The 18,328-nt window shown below is 32.0% G+C and overlaps 6 protein-coding genes, 1 long non-coding RNA gene and 1 pseudogene across 11 annotated transcripts; 2 read left to right on the forward strand and 6 right to left on the reverse strand.

Moving 5' to 3' along the window:
- Positions 1–170: 170 nt before the first annotated feature.
- On the reverse strand, positions 171–2,750 carry LOC105676659 (odorant receptor 4-like). Its single transcript, XM_067358225.1, has 4 exons — positions 1,703–2,750; positions 1,408–1,507; positions 1,192–1,302; positions 171–1,082 (listed from the first exon to the last, which is right to left on the reverse strand). The coding sequence occupies exons 1-4, from the start codon at positions 2,578–2,580 to the stop codon at positions 840–842; spliced, it is 1,332 nt and encodes a 443-aa protein (XP_067214326.1). The 5' UTR covers positions 2,581–2,750; the 3' UTR covers positions 171–839.
- Positions 2,751–2,949: 199 nt separating this feature from the next.
- On the reverse strand, positions 2,950–5,407 carry LOC105676660 (odorant receptor 4-like). The gene is made up of 5 exons (XM_067358058.1): positions 4,496–5,407; positions 4,142–4,241; positions 3,949–4,059; positions 3,228–3,383; positions 2,950–3,116 (listed from the first exon to the last, which is right to left on the reverse strand). The coding sequence occupies exons 1-5, from the start codon at positions 5,278–5,280 to the stop codon at positions 3,063–3,065; spliced, it is 1,206 nt and encodes a 401-aa protein (XP_067214159.1). The 5' UTR covers positions 5,281–5,407; the 3' UTR covers positions 2,950–3,062.
- Positions 5,408–5,908: 501 nt separating this feature from the next.
- Positions 5,909–7,994, reverse strand: LOC137000654 (odorant receptor 10-like). Its single transcript, XM_067357900.1, has 5 exons — positions 7,308–7,994; positions 6,937–7,169; positions 6,714–6,813; positions 6,318–6,587; positions 5,909–6,106 (listed from the first exon to the last, which is right to left on the reverse strand). The coding sequence occupies exons 1-5, from the start codon at positions 7,893–7,895 to the stop codon at positions 6,035–6,037; spliced, it is 1,263 nt and encodes a 420-aa protein (XP_067214001.1). The 5' UTR covers positions 7,896–7,994; the 3' UTR covers positions 5,909–6,034.
- A 617-nt stretch (positions 7,995–8,611) lies between these two features.
- On the reverse strand, positions 8,612–9,344 carry LOC137000767 (uncharacterized; annotated as a pseudogene).
- Positions 9,345–9,735: 391 nt separating this feature from the next.
- Positions 9,736–11,824, reverse strand: LOC105676667 (odorant receptor 43a-like). Its single transcript, XM_012374717.2, has 5 exons — positions 10,895–11,824; positions 10,388–10,487; positions 10,208–10,318; positions 9,960–10,115; positions 9,736–9,886 (listed from the first exon to the last, which is right to left on the reverse strand). Exons 1-5 carry the CDS (start codon positions 11,692–11,694, stop codon positions 9,833–9,835), a joined length of 1,221 nt encoding a protein of 406 aa, XP_012230140.1. The 5' UTR covers positions 11,695–11,824; the 3' UTR covers positions 9,736–9,832.
- Positions 11,825–12,365: 541 nt separating this feature from the next.
- LOC137000772 (uncharacterized) lies at positions 12,366–13,668 on the forward strand. The gene is made up of 3 exons (XR_010890958.1): positions 12,366–12,518; positions 13,170–13,363; positions 13,526–13,668. It is a non-coding gene; the product is annotated as an uncharacterized lncRNA (long non-coding RNA).
- On the reverse strand, positions 12,426–14,904 carry LOC105676671 (odorant receptor 43a-like). Its single transcript, XM_012374730.2, has 5 exons — positions 14,019–14,904; positions 13,747–13,846; positions 13,535–13,645; positions 13,198–13,353; positions 12,426–13,112 (listed from the first exon to the last, which is right to left on the reverse strand). The coding sequence occupies exons 1-5, from the start codon at positions 14,813–14,815 to the stop codon at positions 13,059–13,061; spliced, it is 1,218 nt and encodes a 405-aa protein (XP_012230153.1). The 5' UTR covers positions 14,816–14,904; the 3' UTR covers positions 12,426–13,058.
- A 115-nt stretch (positions 14,905–15,019) lies between these two features.
- Positions 15,020–17,854, forward strand: LOC105676672 (aquaporin AQPAe.a-like). 5 transcript variants are annotated; one of them, XM_067358138.1, is made up of 6 exons: positions 15,020–15,126; positions 15,599–15,774; positions 16,070–16,206; positions 16,294–16,527; positions 16,819–16,899; positions 17,546–17,854. In XM_067358138.1, coding segments are annotated over exons 1-6 (789 nt in total). In that variant the 5' UTR covers positions 15,020–15,124; the 3' UTR covers positions 17,705–17,854. The 5 variants fall into 5 exon arrangements, with proteins under 5 accessions (XP_067214239.1, XP_067214234.1, XP_067214228.1 ...); XM_067358133.1 differs by having other exon boundaries at positions 15,024–15,126; positions 16,063–16,206; XM_067358127.1 differs by having other exon boundaries at positions 15,078–15,126; positions 15,427–15,774.
- Positions 17,855–18,328: the final 474 nt, after the last annotated feature.

The following is an 18,328-nucleotide window of genomic DNA, read 5'->3' on the forward strand; positions in this document are numbered from 1 at the left end:
TATATTTTATTATATTATATATAATTAATAAATTATTATATATAATTGTATATATATTTTATTATATATATATTATTGAATCTTACACTATACCAGAATGATATAACTCAAATTTCTTTTGCCTTATTTTCCGCCGGACTTGCGATCTAACCTTATTCTGTACGGCCGGTAAAGCATGCCCCTGCCGATAAATAAATAGGCAACCCGACTTACTGATCTGTATGTTGCGGAAACACCCTGTACAAATCGTACCACTTGCATCATGACCAGTATACGGACATCTCAAATAAAAAAACCTAACTTAATTCAATATGACTATCAGTGAGTATATCAATGTTTCTGGGGTCGTTGAATTCGAATCTGTGGTCAAAATAAAAAAGTTCAAAATGGCGGATCCAAGATGGCGGGCAATTTTTTAAAAATTAATCGGATTTGCCTGAAACTTGTTACTCGAGGGTTTTTGGAGTCGCTGAATCCGATTATGATATTAAAATGTGAAAATTAGAATATCTAGTTGGTCAGACATATTAGTTCCCCCATTCTAAATTTTGGAAAATTTATCGGAATTTGTCATAACTTTTTCATTTTGACCAAAAACTTGGTATACTCACTGATAGTCATATTGAATTAAGTTAGGTTTTTTTATTTGAGATGTTCGTATACCGATCATGATGCAAGTGGTACGATTTGTATATTGCCCATATACGGTAGAGGAGGTAAAAAGTGTTTTTAGGAAAAATGAAAACATACGTGTTCACTATTTTTTCATGCTTTATAAGTGTGCAAAGTTTTATTCCGATTGATGAGTGACAGTTGGGTAGCTTTACTTGTAAGAAGATTTAAATACGCCATTGCCGTTTTAACGACCTAAAATGTGAGAAATTCTTATAAAATACTTTTTTCCAATTCTTTATTAACATATTGTCTCTTACGTTGCCAAATGTTCTAAAGAAAAAATTAATAAATTTTTTTCCTCTAATTTTTGTCGGAGAATTCGACATGATTAAAATCAACGCTTGCGTTTTTGCATCCGGAAGACGATACCATCTTAAAGTGCACGCTTTTAATGCTACTTCCTCTCCCTTAATTAACAAATTACATGTATGAAATTGAAGATGCACATCTCCAACATTAATAAATAAAAACTAATTATTTATTGCAACAATGATTGTAACAATTAGATATACGTACTTTTGTCGAAAGTTGCTCGCCGATGAAGCAAAAGATAAATATGTTGAAACTAATCGATGTAAGGCCGATGATATACGAACATATGGCCACGGTATTCTTGTCTTCCCATTCCTGTAAATTCAATGATTATTTCAATTTTTATGTAGAAATATTAAAAATTGTTCACATTTTATTAAACATTGTTTCGCACTTTAAAATTAAATTATTTTTGCGTACCAAAATAATAAAATATCCGAGGAGACATACAATTATAGTGCATCCTACAACTTCTAGCTGACTTGTATATTGTATTGTATTTTGTACTAATTGCAAGAAACTATAAAGCACAATGTAAAAAAGATGTAAATTTTAGTGTAAAAATATACAATTAGCCGCAATAAAGGTATTAATTAGAACGCAACATTTAATTTTTACATACATTTTAATATAACAAACCAATTAAAATATATCGAATCAGGTATCAATATCAAAATGATCGAACCAAGAGAGACGCTTGTGACAATCGACTTACTTTCGCGTTTTAATTTGATGCTTTACAATAATAGCCAATTTGTCATTTATGTTTTTCAGCTCAGACTCGTTCACCAAATTGTTCATTAGCGTCATCAATATTTCTAGTTGTGCGCAAATGTGTATCACGCAAAGACTCGCGAGACCGCACACCGCCGTTGTAATCGTGCATTTGACAAATCCCGAGAAAAATTGCATAAGAAATTTGATTTTACAGGCGGAACTGAGCTGCACGTCAAATAGAATAAAATGAGTCGGACACGGCAAGTGCCTAATCGTAAAATTCTGATCAGTCACGATCTTCCCTCGAGACAACGGTATGATCGTTCGAAAGGACACCCCGGTGGAATACATGAATATACCGCATATTACGAGTAAACGTCTGCCTGTTCTGGTCTTGTCGATCATTACATCGCGATCACTCGAGTTGGCGACGTTTCGCCAATCCTCCTCCACTCGCACGAGACAATTTCTCACTTGGTTCCTGCCGAACAGCAATTGGCCGTATTTGATCATCGTCACCAAGGTGAACATCACAGTGGCTGTAACTTTGAGTCTCGCGCGGATCTCTTTTTGGATAATAGTCATGTAAAGAATTGCTGGTATTAATTCGCAGGTGAGAAGAATGTAAGAGACAAAGATTATGAAAATTCTCTTGAGCGTCTCCGGAAACCAGGATTTCGTTCGCGCGTACGGCCAGACGCGTAGTAGACAAAAAACAAAGCAACTTAACTCGAAAGCGTAATTTATGTCGCGTTCGTAATTTTTATTAGTAAACATCTTGCGATGTTGATTTAATCGATGCAGTTGGTGAAAGGATGCCTGCTCATTCGCCACTGATCGCAGTTGATTTGGTGACCGATGCAAGAAAACTCGCATGCGCTTGCGTATAAGAAAAATCGTAAAGCCACGTCGAGCAAATTGCTAACATTGCGTGTATAGAAACTTTGAAAAGAATATAAGTGCAGGCCTATTTTTATTTTGCTACATTGTGCGGAGAAAAAGATTTTTCCCTGTCAAAAACTGCGGAAGGGTTAATGTACTAGAAAGAAAGTTTATCGTAATAGTGATGTAAGACAGAGATTTAAATTTTATGACTTTTTTTCTAAAAAAATATAAAAGGTATAATATATATAAAATATTTTATTCTATTTGTATATCATAAATTAATCTGTGAAAAATTTAAGATAATACTAACTATAATTATAATAATATTATATTTATTCTTTGAATGCTTAATTACCTTCTAATTATTATTATTTATTCGTATCAATAATAAATTTTCTAATATATTAAAATACATATATATACATTGCTTTAAAAAAAGTGTATTGTTGGAGTTTTTTAACTTCTTTTACTATTTATTCAGTTAGTTGTCGAAGTATATTTAAATAGATTACAGCAGATTTAATTACCTGAAATAATTTTTGTAAATCTTCAAAATCTTTAGACATTTATATCAACCTATTATTTTTAGTTGAAGATTTGTTTCAAATAATCCATTTACAAATAACTCTACATCTTACATCACCAAATGTTCTGAAAGACAGCTCCATGAATTTTCCAGCGGTAAGTCGTGGCGAAACGTTTGAAGCAACTATCACTAATATCATATCTCGCGCCGTATTTATTGGAAGACGATACCAATCGAGTGTGCAAGAAGTCCAGCATATTTCTTCTGCCTATTGTAAATAATTGTGAGTGCTTTATACGTAAAAAGTAGCATTCCCCTTTTTGCTTTAAAAATTAGTAAAAATATTTTGCAAAAATTATATTTAAAATTAAAAAATTCGAGATATTATTAAAGTTTTAGAGACACACATTTATGTAAATAAAATACATATATACTGTGTGTATAAAAATAAATTTTTTAAATACTATTTTATTGTGCTTTACGTTTAAAAAAATCGTATTTTATCGATCTTACTATATCGAGGGTTTCATAACAGAAGGGCGTATTCCCAATTAAGTAATTAATATCCCAATTTTTAGGAATTAATATTTTGCAAATCTAGAAATATGCTTGTATTCTTAACTCTTTTTCTTCGTATCTAAAACGTATGTAAATTGCATTTCTATGTGTAAAATTTGAATTTTAAAACGGTTTTTCTCGTCTCTGTAAGCTTCGATTTCGAGTTTTTGTCCCTATGTGATAAAACCCTCGATATATTTAAAACATAAATAATATATATATATATATATATATATATATATATATATATATATGTGTGTGTAACAAAATTTTACCTGCGTTGTTATATATTCTCCCATGTAACATAAGATAAAAATATTAATAAAAACAGCTATAAGAGATTCTACATAAGTAAGAATGGCTACTGCGTTATTATCCTCCCATTCCTGAGAACAAAATTAATTTGTTTTTACAATTTACAATGTATTTGTCAAAAGCTCTTGAACAAAACAAATTTATTTTTCGTACCATTATTATACAATATCCTACAAGACATATGATTATAGTGCAACCCACTATTTCGACTAAGTTACTATAGCGTAAAGTATTCTCCACTAGTTGCAAGAAACTAAAATGTACAAACAAACACAATTTATCAGTAAAAATTGAGAAAAAATATAATCATTTAATATCAAGTTATAAATTAAGAAATGTATGCGTACGCGCGCGTGCGTGTGTGTGTTTTCTAATATTATTAATGAAACAATAACATATAATATTAAATTGTAATTAAAAAATTATGGATATTTATGTAGAAATTTTAAATCTTTAATTTCACGTAACATTCGTGAAAAATAAAATGTCTTAAAATGTAGAACTCACTTTCGTATTCTTATCTGATGTTCAACTATGATAGCCAATTTTGCAGTGGTATTTTTTTTATCCAATTCACTCTCTTCAACAAAAATCTCCATCAAGCGCATTAAAATCTGCATCTGGGCGCACGCGTGCATCACAAAAAGCGCGGCGAGACTGCAAGTTGTCACCGTGATCGTGTACATGACGAAGCCGCAAAGGGCCTGCAGGAGAAATACGATTTCGTAAGCGGGACTATTCTGCGGATTAAAGAAAACGTAATAACCGGGACAGGACAGCGGTCGAATCGTGATGTTCTGATCGGTGACGATACTTCCTTGCGACAGCGGCATTATCATATTGTAACAGAGTCCTCCACCGTACATGAACGTGCAGCACAAGATGAACAATCGTCTTGCGGTGTTGGCCTTGTCCAGCATCATTTCTCGCGCACCATCAGTAATTATTATTTCCCAATCTTCCTTAATGTGTCGCAGACAGCTCCTGATGTCGCACTCGTGACTAATCAAATTACTGTATTTGGCAATCATCATGATTGAGTATAAAACTGGCGGCACCATTTTTATTTTTTCGCGTGTCTCATTATCGACAAACACGTAATAAAGAACACCCGGTACGATATCGCATTGGAGAAAAAAGTAGCAACTGATCATGACAGTAATATTTACAATTTTCTCAATTGTGTTCGGCCGTCTGTCAATCGATGGCCAGATACCAAGCATGCAAAGTACAACGTAATTTTGTTGAACAGCATATTTTACATCTGCCTGATGATGTTTATTAAGAAGCATACTGGTTTAATATTTTTTATCATTAACAACCAAAACGACGGTTCTTTGTTATTTGAACAATTGAAACAATATTGATACAGATTGATAGTAGAACAAAATCGACGTAAGAAAAAATGGAACTGAAATTCTTAGTTGACCGTTGAAGTCAAAGTAAAAGATTTGTTAGATTTGCATGTAATTTAATTTTGCCAGCGGTAACTTGATTTGTGCATACAAAGTATGGCTCTTAGCGAACTTGCGCTTGCGTGCTTTAAAAATTAAGAAGTTACATGGAAGAGGCAAGATAATCGTTGAAGAAAGTTTCACGGATGATCTTGCACGCGACACGAGTTTTCTACAGACATATGTGTAGTAGTAGACTGCGCATGGAAACTTTGACTTTGTAACTTGAACTACGAGAGTTGTTTCAGCATTTATTTTTCAAGAGAAGAAAGACATTTTGCTTTGGCTTTATCGAGCAACATTGTAATATATTCGTTTTTATTGATGAGAATTTTTACTTATCTTTATCAATAAAATCATTATTTTCATCATAACGCTTTGATTTGAAATATTACTCTCTATTTCTTATTTATATTTTACAGGTTTTACTTTTTTTTATAATAGACATTTTCTAAAGGAAAATAATTTATTTAATTATTATTAAGTGCTATTCTAACACGTGTACTATCTGCCAAAGCAGTTATAATAATTTTTTATCGTAGATGCTAGGCATAACAGCAATTTTCAAAATATCGTCTTATCACGCCGTATCTCAGGCTTTCATATCATTTCGTGAGTAAAATTCATGGAACAAATTGAAATACGCCAGTGACGTCTTTAAGATCTACAGCATAATATTCCGTTTTCAAACATTGGAAATATTAAATATTTTTAGATACACAATTTATTCGGACAGTTTACAAAGACTTATATAAGAATTTGCTGACACAATCACATCGATTAACTCCAATCTCTTATTATTGTAATTGTATAAAACTCGAAACTGTGAAACAGTCTTATATATTGCATTTACAGCACAAAGCAATATTACTCACGTCAGAGAATGTGGCTAGGGTCATCGACAGCAGTTTTCCGGCGGTGAGCGTCGCAGGATACCGGGACATTGCAATCGGCATAATTAGTTCAATGGCTTTTTTAGGAGGCATTCGATACCATTCCATTGCATAGCATGCGGTTCCCACGTTCTGGCAGCATTCTTTGAGCAAATCACCGATGTAGCAGAACATAAATATGTTAAAAATAATTGACACAAGGCCGAAGACATACATAAAGATCTGTACAAACGATTCGTTATTGTTTAAATCCTGAAAAGCGGAAAAGATTAATATTCGTTGCGATTGACAATGCTGATGTTCGATTTAAAAATCGAGATGTCAATGCAACAATCTCCTAAAATCACTTGAAATGTCTAAAGAAGATATCTAACGTACTATTATGATGTAGGAGCCAAGGAGACATATGTTGCACGAGGCGTTTATGAATTCCACGAGGCATATTTCGGTAAATAAGCCACTTACATTAGAAACCAATCTAGAAAATTTCAGAACGCGTAAAAAATTTAATGTGCGTATATAAAATATACTATAATATCTATAACAATTGCGATGCAGTGACAGAATATAATGGTTTTAGCGATGATGTTATTTGACTTACTTCAGTAAACGCAAATGTCGAGTTACCGCGGTAGCGATTCGGCTGTCGATTGGACCATTATTGTGCTCGCCACCATCAACGGTTTCTTCAAAAATTGACACTAACACGTCACACTGACCGCATACATGCATGACGAAATTGGCGATCAAACTACAAATACCGCAGAATGTGCTGTAGGCTGTATAGCCGCAGAGAAATTGTAAAAAGTACGCAATTTCATATACAGGACTAGCCTATGCAATGATAAATTAATTTATATAAAAAACATAATAGCTATTAATTAAAACATTAATGAAATATATTATTTGTGAACAGAAAATGACTGATCAGGATTAACTCCAACTCATCCCCGATTGAGTTGGAAGCTTTACCTGACAATCGCACACAATCAGCTCGCAGGGTGACGGATGCAATCTTACAGTCATGTTATCTTCATCAATCGTGTTCAATGAAACTATAGGCAGAGTGTAATACAGCGCACCACAGCTGAACATAAAAGCTACGGAAAAAGTGCCGAATGTGCGGCCCATTCGAGCATTTTCCAGCATGATTTCTCGATCCTTAGGAATTATGACGCACTGCCAGTCATCAGCTACGTGATCGATGCAGGACCTCAGCTGCTCCTGATGCCACACCAGCAGAATATATCTCGCAAAGACCGTCATTGTAAAGAATAAGGGGCACAAACGGAGAATCAGGAAGACGCTCCACTTCTCTTTCATAGTATCGGCAATCCACGGCGCGATGGTGAAAGTGAAGAGAAACAATGCGATTATCATCGATACTTTGTGCGTGATAATCTTGAATCTCGAGGTCTCATCATTAGCCAATGGCCAAGCACCGATTGGCTTCAATAAACGAACGCTTATCTGAACGGCATAATAAAAGTCCGAGGCGTGTGATTTATTTTGTTCCGCTACGTCGACAACGAACGCACTTTTCTGCTTTCTTTCGACCATGTCTGGTAGATGTAACACCGGTGACAATTCAATCTTCACTAGCGATCAAAAAGATCAGAATAACGCAGATTTCTATTACGAAGCATGCGCGGCCTGATCGATAAGCTCTCCGTTCTTTGTGAACAAAAGTCGAGACTTTCATGACTCGCAATTTGCATTTTCTAATACATTCGGTTCAACTTATGGGAAAAATAGCAGATGAGATTTGAATAAATCAAAAAGATAAGAAGATGACAATGCTGTCGTCATGACATGATATCGGCGGAAACTTATCAAAGGATAATCGTAAAGTTATATGTAACTCTGATATTTTCTAATTTTTTTCTTGCAAAAACTCTGAAGCATGTTGAATGTAAAAGTTTTTTTACAGCTCTGTATGTTTCGTTACTTTCATATACTTCAATCTTATATGTTTGTAAGCTATATATATTATATATTACTTAGCAGGACGCATACACTTCTAAAAATATTAATAATTTTTACGCGATATCTTATTCTATTCTGTTCAATTATTATACTTTGCCAAGAATTTTTTTACCGTTGTATATTTACATAAAATCCCGCGAAGAAATTTCGCGAAGCAAATTTAAATATGCCATTGATGTTTTTAAAATCTAAAATATATTAGTATTTATTAATGTTCGAACTTTGGATCATTATTAATAAAAAAATACTGATAATAAAATAATGCATTAGAAACACATGTATTGTAAAGTTGATGTAAATATTAGCATACTTACGTTAGAAAAACTATCCATAGTCATCGTCAGCATTTTTCCGGCAGTAAGTTCAACAGAATAAGCCGATTGAATTGACCTGAATATCCAAAAAAATCAACTCGCTGGGACTTGGAAACGATCTAATCGTCACATTGTTTTCGTCAACGGCAAATGGCAGCACTAGTGGCATCAAGGTGTAAGGTAAGCCGCCGCTGAACATGAATACCACTGATATTATGCCAAAAAAGCGTCCTGATTTGGCGTTTCCTCGCATGATCTTGCGATCTTCGATCTTCGACACGTTACACCAGTCTTCAGCAATGCGATCAATGCACAATTTAATCTCATCTCGATGAAAGAGCAGCAAAAGGTATCTCATAAAAATCGTAATTGTAAATATTAACGGACACGCGGTTCTTAAAAACTCGTAAAAGCTTATTTTTGCGGTGATTATACATATGGTCTCCGGGACGATCGTGAACAGTTGAATAAACGTGGTTACCAATAAGCCATGCACGATAGTTTCCTGCCTAGTAGCATTGCTGTTGCAATGGCCAGGCACCGATCAGTTTCAATAGCCAAAGACTGACCTGTGCAGCATAGTAAAAATCTACAAGCTGCTTATCATCCTGCACAGAATTTGACTCGACCATAATTACAGCGATTGTTTGCGTTGGATGATATCTTAATGGCAACTCGACGGTGACTGACAGTGTGGCTGATGGGCACAAAGTTGATGGTAAACATGTGCAAAATGCATTTAACTATTTTCTGAACATAATGATTAAAACAATTATTTGTAACTTGAACTTTATAGAATGTTACGATGAGGTTGAGAGAAAAGTACAGCTGTAGACACAGAGCGAGGGGATACTAATGATACGTCGAGAAAAACTTGAAAACATAGGGAATGCACCCTTGCGCGGTTGCAAAATTGAACGACGACTGGGGCTTCGCAGTTTGACCGCGTCTTTTTCTGCGAAAAAGGAAGATCGTACCTGATTTTTTATACATATCATGATACTAACTGTTATTCTAACAGTAATAATATGTTAGTAACACGATTTTATATTATATATTTAATTTATAAATGTTGTTCATAGCTAAATAATAAATTTGAGTAAGATGACAAGTGTTATATTTGTGGTTGTGGGTAAAGGTAAGAAATTAATATGTTTTGAGCGAAATATTCAGTATTTCAATAGATAATCTTAAAAATTACGCTGCAATCATTCGAATAAAATTGAGGTATGCCGCTGATGTCTTGCATACCTGTAAACATTTGTAGTCAAATAGTATGTCTAAATTTTCAGATTAGTGTTGATTAAAAACTAAAATTACTTACATCGCAAAAACTTTGAAGAGAAACATCGAACATTTTAGCCGCTGTCAAAGTTGACGGACGATTTGATCTCATCATTATCATAATTAAACCGCTCACGTTTTTTGTTGGTAACGCATACCAATCAATAAAATACGAAGTGTCTCCGATTTTTCCACTCTTTGTTACAACAAAAAATGTAAATCTCAAATGTTAAATTAATATGACTATGAAATTTGTCATTTGTAAAAATAATAACTTGTGAAATCTACCTCTTCTTTAAGACGATCGCCAATAGTTGATAAAGTAAAGACGTTTACTAAAATCGAAATAACTAAAATAAAATAGATAATTGTGCCTAATACTTGATTGTCTTCCCATTCCTGAAATATATTTAAATAAAAAATAAACATATATACTTTGACAATAAACTAATCAATATGTTAAAATACCTTAAGAACTCCATACTCAAGAAAACATATGATAATAGTGCATCCAACCATTTCCGATAAAAAGACAAAGTTCAATGATTTTTCGATCATTTCAACATATCTGCAATAAATATTATCATAGAATAAAAATAAATATAAGTATTATAAAGCAAATTAATAAATAAGAAACAAATAACATAATAATTATTTAACAAGCATAATTAATATAATAAATGTTATGAAAAATAATTCTAGATTTAATCACTTTCAAATATTGTTATATGAGATAAATAATAGATTTCTTGTGTACTATTTTTGCAAATAAATTCTATTATTTATCTCAATATTACAACAATATTTGATAGTAATTAAATCTAGAAGTATTTTTCATAATTTTTATCATAATTACACTTGTATACAATTATTATTTTTATATGAAACTGACATTCTTTCTCATACCAGTAAACGTATATATATCGATAATATTAAGGATATATTTAATAAAATAATCACAAAATTTTTCTTTACCTGAGAGCTCGCATGTGCTGCGCAATTATCCGACCAAATCGTTCGTGAATGCCGTCAGTTCCATTAACTAGCACAGTTTCCATATGTCTGCGAGCAATTTCAAACAAGCAGCAAGCGTGCATTACACAGGTAGCTATTAGGCTGTAAACGCCACAATTCGTAGATAAGATCATGGTACTGAACAGAATCTGCGTGACGAAAAGGATCTCGTAAAACGGTGAATTTTCCACCACAAAGAAGATATAGTCGCTGAGATATGGCAGAGGCAGATGCGTCGAGTTGTCCTCCGTGTTGACAATCCTGTCCGCCACCAGCGGCATAATTATGTGATAAGGCAACGCGCCGCCGTACAGCAAGCCCAAGTACATAATCGTGAATTGCCTGCCAATTTTGGCATTTCTCACCATTATTAATCGATCCTCTTCGCTTTCCACGTCTCTATATTGGATGAGCATCTGCTGCAGACAACACTTGATGTCGTTTTTATTGATGATCATCGTCCAAAATTTGATAATTCCCAACAAACTAAACACTTGGGCGGCTATCACTTTCATGTATCTGGTCAAATCTTCCGCATCAAAAAAGGTATATATAATGTGCGGTACGAGTAAAAAACACATTAAGCTAAATGTAAAGCTTGTTTGAAAAAAGTATTTGATTTTATCAAATGTGGAATCATTTCCGTAAAGAGGCCAGATACCGACAGGCGTTAATAGGATCTTGGCAATTTTTACCACGTACTCCGCGTCAGATCTGTAATTAAAATTTCGAAATATCGTACCGCGATTGTCCGACGACATACCCGAGATTTTTTATTTACAAATGTTCTACGCGTTTTATCCCCGACTGAGAAATTGCACGCGATCTCTGAGAATTATTCGTAAGCGCCTGCGTGTAAAAAGTTTGTCGCTCCGTAGCAACTTTGCATTATATAATGCCTATCTTCTCAGAATCGCTGCAACTTTCAGTGGGAAGGAAAATGTGTACGATTTCAATGATTACGCAGGCGCTGTAAGATAAGAAGCGTCCTGCCTGGAAGACAGAGGTTTACTTTACGTTACGCTATCATAAGCAAAAGCATACAGTGTTCACAACGTATTTCTATGTATTTCTATGATTTTAAAGTTTACAATGTGAAATTTAATTAAAAATATCTTTTGTATACATTTTTAAATTAATTACAAAGGTATATTATTACTGAATATTAAGTATGTTATTTGTAAATTGATAAAACTTTCAAAAACAAAAAATTTCTTTGACACATTGGAAATAAATCGTATTCTTTAATTATGTTTAAGAATAGCAAAGTGTTTATAATAGATATATTTAAAATTGTAATATTATTCTATAAAATCATAATAATATTTAAACAAAATTTTAATAATAGTTTGGTAAACTCACACAATTTTATAATACTCTATATATTTTTAATTGTGATAAAAGTGTTTAATCTACATTTTCACGCAAATATTTAACTTTGTTTGAAGAAGATCTGAACAAGTAATACATTCGATTTCATATGAATGTTAAAAGATGCCGATATACTTATATAAATTTTATAACAAGTTTAATTGGACCTGTTCAATGTTTCAATATTTTCATCAGCGCCATACCATCTGCACCGGTGAGTAATTTTATTAACTAATATTTTTTATTAACAAACTGCGCTTGGTAATTTTACTGCAATCATGATGATTACATATAGAAAGCATAGTATTATAGGTATAGTTTTTGATTATTCGCGATTTACGTTTTGTAAAACTTCTGGATAAAATTTGAGGGAAAATAGAAGTTTTGGGACAATAATAAAGCTGCAATAAAAGTTCTGAACAAAGAATAGATATTATACTATTGCAAAGTTAGACGTAACTCAAAATTGTAATTCGAATAAATTTCCTTCGAACAAAAGGGAGAATCATGAATGGTAACATTATGTCTAAAAATGACACATAATGTTTAAATAATTTGTAGTAGTACAATTTATTATTCGAAAAAGAAGTAATTGTTTCGGTGATGTTAAACATGAAAAATAATTGAACCGTGTTATTTCAACAAAATAATGATCAAGCATTTTTTATCTTACATATATCTTATATCTTCTATTTTATATAATTAATATCATCTTACACAATCAATATTTTTTTATCATGCAATATTTGAAAATTTACGTGGTCATTGTTCGAATAAAATTGAAATATGCTGCTGATGTTTTGCAAACCTATAAATGCAAGCAATACGTATGGCTAATATTACATTTGTCAATTTTTGAATGAAGATTGCAGCAAACGTTATAGAATACTTACCTCGCTAAATCCTTGAAGAGAAAGATCAAATATTTTTGCAGCAGTTAAAGTTGATGGACGGCTTGACCTGACCATCACCAAAATTAAATTGCTTATAATTTTTGTTGGCAAATTATACCACTCGATGAAATATGACGTTTCTCCTACCTTCTCGCTCTTTGCAACCGTAAGAAATAATTATTTTATTAATTAATTAGTTATATTGTTTAAACATTTTTAACTGGTATTTGAATATAAAATATTCATTTTCTTATCATTGTAACTGATGTATTATATATATATATTTTTTTTCTTTTTAATTCTGTATTAATATAAAATTATTTTGCAGACTCTCTACCTCTTCTTTAAGACGATCGCCGATAGCGGATATTATATAAACATTTACAAATATTGATGTCATTAGAACAAAATATGTACCCATGTTTAAGACCTTTCCATCTTCCCATTCCTAAAGTGAATTTGTGAAAATAAAATTAATAAAATTTAATTTTATTTAATTAATAAAATTTTATTTTATTTAATTAATTTTAATTACACTAACAAAAATACCTTAAGAACTCCAAATTCCAGAAAACAAATAATAATAGTGCATCCAACCATTTCGCATAAGAAGACAATATTTAACGATTTCTCAATCATCTCTGCGAATCTATAATGTATTTTATCAATCAAATAAAATTAATATAATTAAAATGTATAAACATATTTTTTTCCATTTTAGTTGTTAATAATTTATCACTGCATTACATATGATTTAATTTAGAAAAAAAACAGGGTAACAATTTACAGGATCATTAAAAAGATGTCCGTTGAACTTTTACCTGATGGCTTGCATGTGATGTTCGATGATTCGTCCTAGCCGCTGATGAACATTATCTATTCCATCGCTGAGAACCGTTTCCATCTGTCTGCGAACTACTTCGAACAAGCAGCAACTATGCATTACACACGTGGCGATCAAACTGTAAACGCCGCAATTTGTAGATAGAATGATGCTGCTGATTAGAATTTGCGTCACAAAAATAATCTCGTAGAGCGGTGAATTTTCCACCACAAAAAAAATATAATCGCTGAGATATGGCAAAGGTATCTGCGTCGTATTGTCCGCTTTGATTTCTCTGTCTGCCAGCAGCGGCATAATTATGTGATAAGGTAACGCACCGCCGTATGACAATCCTAAGTACGTCACCGTAAAAAGTCTGCCGATTTTGGCACTGTTCGTCATTACCAATCGATCTTCTTCACACTCGACATCTCGATATTGCATCTCCATTTGCTGCAAACAGTATCTGATCCCTTCTTTATTAATAATCATTGTCCAGAACTTGATGATGGCGAGCAAGCTGAACACCTGAGCGGCTATAACCTTCATGTATTTGGTCAGATCCTCCGCATCGAAGTAAGTGAATACGACGTGCGGAATGAGCAGGAAACACATCAGGCAAAATATTATACCTGTCTGTATGAATGTCTTAATTTTGTCGGATGTTGAGTTGCCACGATACAACGGCCAGATACCAACGGGTGTCAACAGGGTTTTGGCTACCTTTACCACGTACTCGGTATCGGACCTATAATTAAGGTTCCGAAATAGCGTGCGGTCGTTATTCTCCGTCATTACTCGGAATTTTTAGTTCGTAATTGCTTGATCACACTGTATGCTTACACCCCCGACAACTGACGGACACGAATGTATTCCGCGAGAGTCAAACCGCGGGCGCGTGCGTGCAAAGTTCGCCTCCTTGCGACAATTTTCTGCGGACAATTTGCGAAAATTGTAGAAACTTCTAATGGTAAGGAAAATTGTGCAATTTTAGTAGCAACGCATGCGCTGTGATATGAGAAGGCTTTGAATTCTTTGTGTCAGAGCTTCAGTCTTCCAACCTGTCTAACAATGTGAACATCTTTCCAAACAAAATCGTCAAGAATGTAAGTAGATTTGTATCAATCAGAATAACTTGACAGTAATTTGCTTATCATGAGATTTTTAATATCTATCGTGCATTTGTTTTAAATGATGTGATTTTATGGACATAAAATGGTAATACAAATAATTTTCGACAAATTTGTAAAATTATTGTGAAATTTGCAATTATCCGTAAAATAATTATTGCATTTTCTAGCATATTGAGCAATATACAAAAGTAATGATTCAAGTACACACTCAATATCTACCGATTTATCTACTGATAAGACATTGCATTTTTTTTTTTTTACATTTTTACGAAGAATGGCGAAGCAATATGATTTGCAGCGATTAGCGCAGATTGTCAAAGTAATTCCAGTAGCAATTGTAGTAAAGCCAACCGTCGTACTTCATCATGCAGAGCGATGAAAATAGTAAGTGTTTATTGTTAAAATCTCGACAAGTGTCGAAATATGCGTGTGCGGTATTTTACAGGCACAATGTGGAAGATGCAGAAAAATACGATGACAATGTTCGCGGCAGAGATTGTCGGTACAGGTGTTCTCGTATTCTTCGGTTGTATGGGGTGCATTGGTGCCATGGGGCCTGCACCACCTCCTCCACTGCAGACAGCATTAACCTTTGGCTTGACGGTGAATCTCATAATTATGGTATGTTATCACATAATTAACTTGTGCAAATCCTTATATATGATAAATAACCTAATATATGATAAATTTATATTTATTCTTAACAATTTAGTCTTATTGTTATTTTTATCTCAATATATATTTTTAACAATAGATAAATTATTATAAATATCTTTTTATAATAAAATAGCACATATTTTTCATTGATATACGCGATATAACTTCTACAATATTAATAAAATCAAGATGTAAATAAGCATTTTTTATTTATTGTATAATTTTATATATATTGCCAATACAACTTGTTAGATGTTAGGCCATGTAAGTGGAGCTCATGTTAATCCAGCGGTCACTATTGGTGCTGTCATCATTGGTCTGAAATCAATTCCGACAGGCGTAATTTACATCCTCGGCCAGTTTATCGGCGCCACTATAGGATATGGAATTTTAAAAGTGCTTTTATTTTTTATTATTATAATAGTAGTTTATATATAAAAACGTGATTAATATTTATGCAATTTATAATTTATATTTTGACAGATGATAACACCAGCAGAATTGTTCAATGATGGAAACCTGAATTCGACTGCTGGTGTTTGTGTCACGGTTGTCCATCCGGGAATAAGCAGTCTGCAAGGTGTATTAATTGAGGTGTTTTGCACAAGTTGTTTACTTTGTGCAGCTTGCGCCACGTGGGACTCTCGATGTGCTCATACCACGGATTCGACAGCCCTCAAATTTGGTCTTTCAGTCGCTACTATATCCTTTGCTGCGGTAAAACTGTTCTTCACACCGCATTTTTTCCTTTTTTATATTATTATGAGAAAAATTCAATATATTAATTATATATACTTATTATAATATATTAATCATTTATTACTATTTACGTCTTTTTTATGAGTTAACAATGTTTAACAAAAACTGTCTGCCAATATACATGAGTAATTTTTTAATAGAAAAATTATTTAAATGAAAAGATTATTTACATATTATTTGTCCATCATAAAATTTTCCGAAAAGATGTAGCATTAAAAAAAATAATAAAATTTTTTCCTCTCTGTCTAGAGTCCTTATACTGGATGTAGTATGAATCCAGCACGGTCATTTGGTCCTGCAATCTGGAACAGTGCTTGGAAAGATCAATGGGTATGTTAAAAAAATTAAAATTCTATTAAATATATTTTAATATGAATAAAAGGAATAAAAAAGGGTTTAAAGAGAGAAATGTAGAGTACGGTGTAATAAAAACAGAATATCAATTTTTTATAAAAGAAGATAAAGAGTTTCGTAAAAGAAGGTTTTATAAAAGAAGATTATTGCTATTTATTTGTTATAAATTTTACAAAGTTTACAATAATATTTTTTTCATTTTTTATTTATATTTTATATTGTATTTTATTTTGTTGTAAATTAATAGCACAACATTTCAAACATGCATGATACATAGAAATTTTCTTACGACATTTTAATCGGTCACAAGAATTTCTATAAGAAACTATACCTAGTATGTAGTATATGCGATAAAAAATACATATATAAGTATTCGATGGCATCACCGATAACAAAATTATCTATAATAATATATTTATCACTTTATTTAAACATCACATGTCAAAGATATTTCTAATCAAACGATAATCATTACATTTTGAGATTAAGGAAACGTTATGTAAAAGCATATCTAAGTATATTTTTAATTAATATTTTATGTATATAAATTATAAAAAATAATGTTTTTTATTCTTTGCTTTTTTTCTTTAATTTTTATTGTTTAATATTTTTGTTTTCTTAGATTTATTGGCTTGGTCCTATCATGGGAGCTTTGCTTGGAACATATGCCTATCAAGTACTGTTTGCTGAAAAACAACCAAAGACGAGGAAATCTATTTGTTTAACTGATGAGAAATCATTTGACATTTTGCTGCAATTGGACAAAGCATGCAATATATAAATGACGTACAAGTTAAATAATTTTTTAGTTTATAAATAAAAATATAATTAATATTACAAATTATCTACACTAATATAATTATCTATGACTTGATACACAATTATATTAATTCTTTATGATAATTATATATTCTTTCCTTTATATCATCAATCGATCATGCTTTCTTTAAAGTGACTGCAAGTTTCTGCAGATGGCGGATGTAACTATAAGTCAAATCAATAAATATAATAATATAATTCTTTTTATATTATAAATTTAATATTAAATTTATCTAAAAATAGGAAAAAAGTAAATTAATGAGAAATATTTTAATGTGTGAAAAATTAGTTTTAATTTTTCTTATAATATTCTTAACAATGATTAAAATGATACTTATTTCTCAATATGGTTATTAATTAATTGAGATTTTAATTTATAATATAGTCGAGAAAAATGTATCTTGAAGAAATTTCTAAAATATTATAGAATTTACATATATTGTATAACTCAACTCTATTATATTTAATTCTTTTTCTTGAGACAAATAAAGATATATTTTGATTAGAACATTACACATTTTTGTTGCAATTTTTATACAATCTTGCACAAAATATTAATAATGCACAAAATCACAAATTGATAAGA

The sequence above is a fragment of the Linepithema humile genome, chromosome 1 (genome assembly GCF_040581485.1).
Source record: "Linepithema humile isolate Giens D197 chromosome 1, Lhum_UNIL_v1.0, whole genome shotgun sequence".
NCBI lineage: Eukaryota > Metazoa > Arthropoda > Insecta > Hymenoptera > Formicidae > Linepithema > Linepithema humile.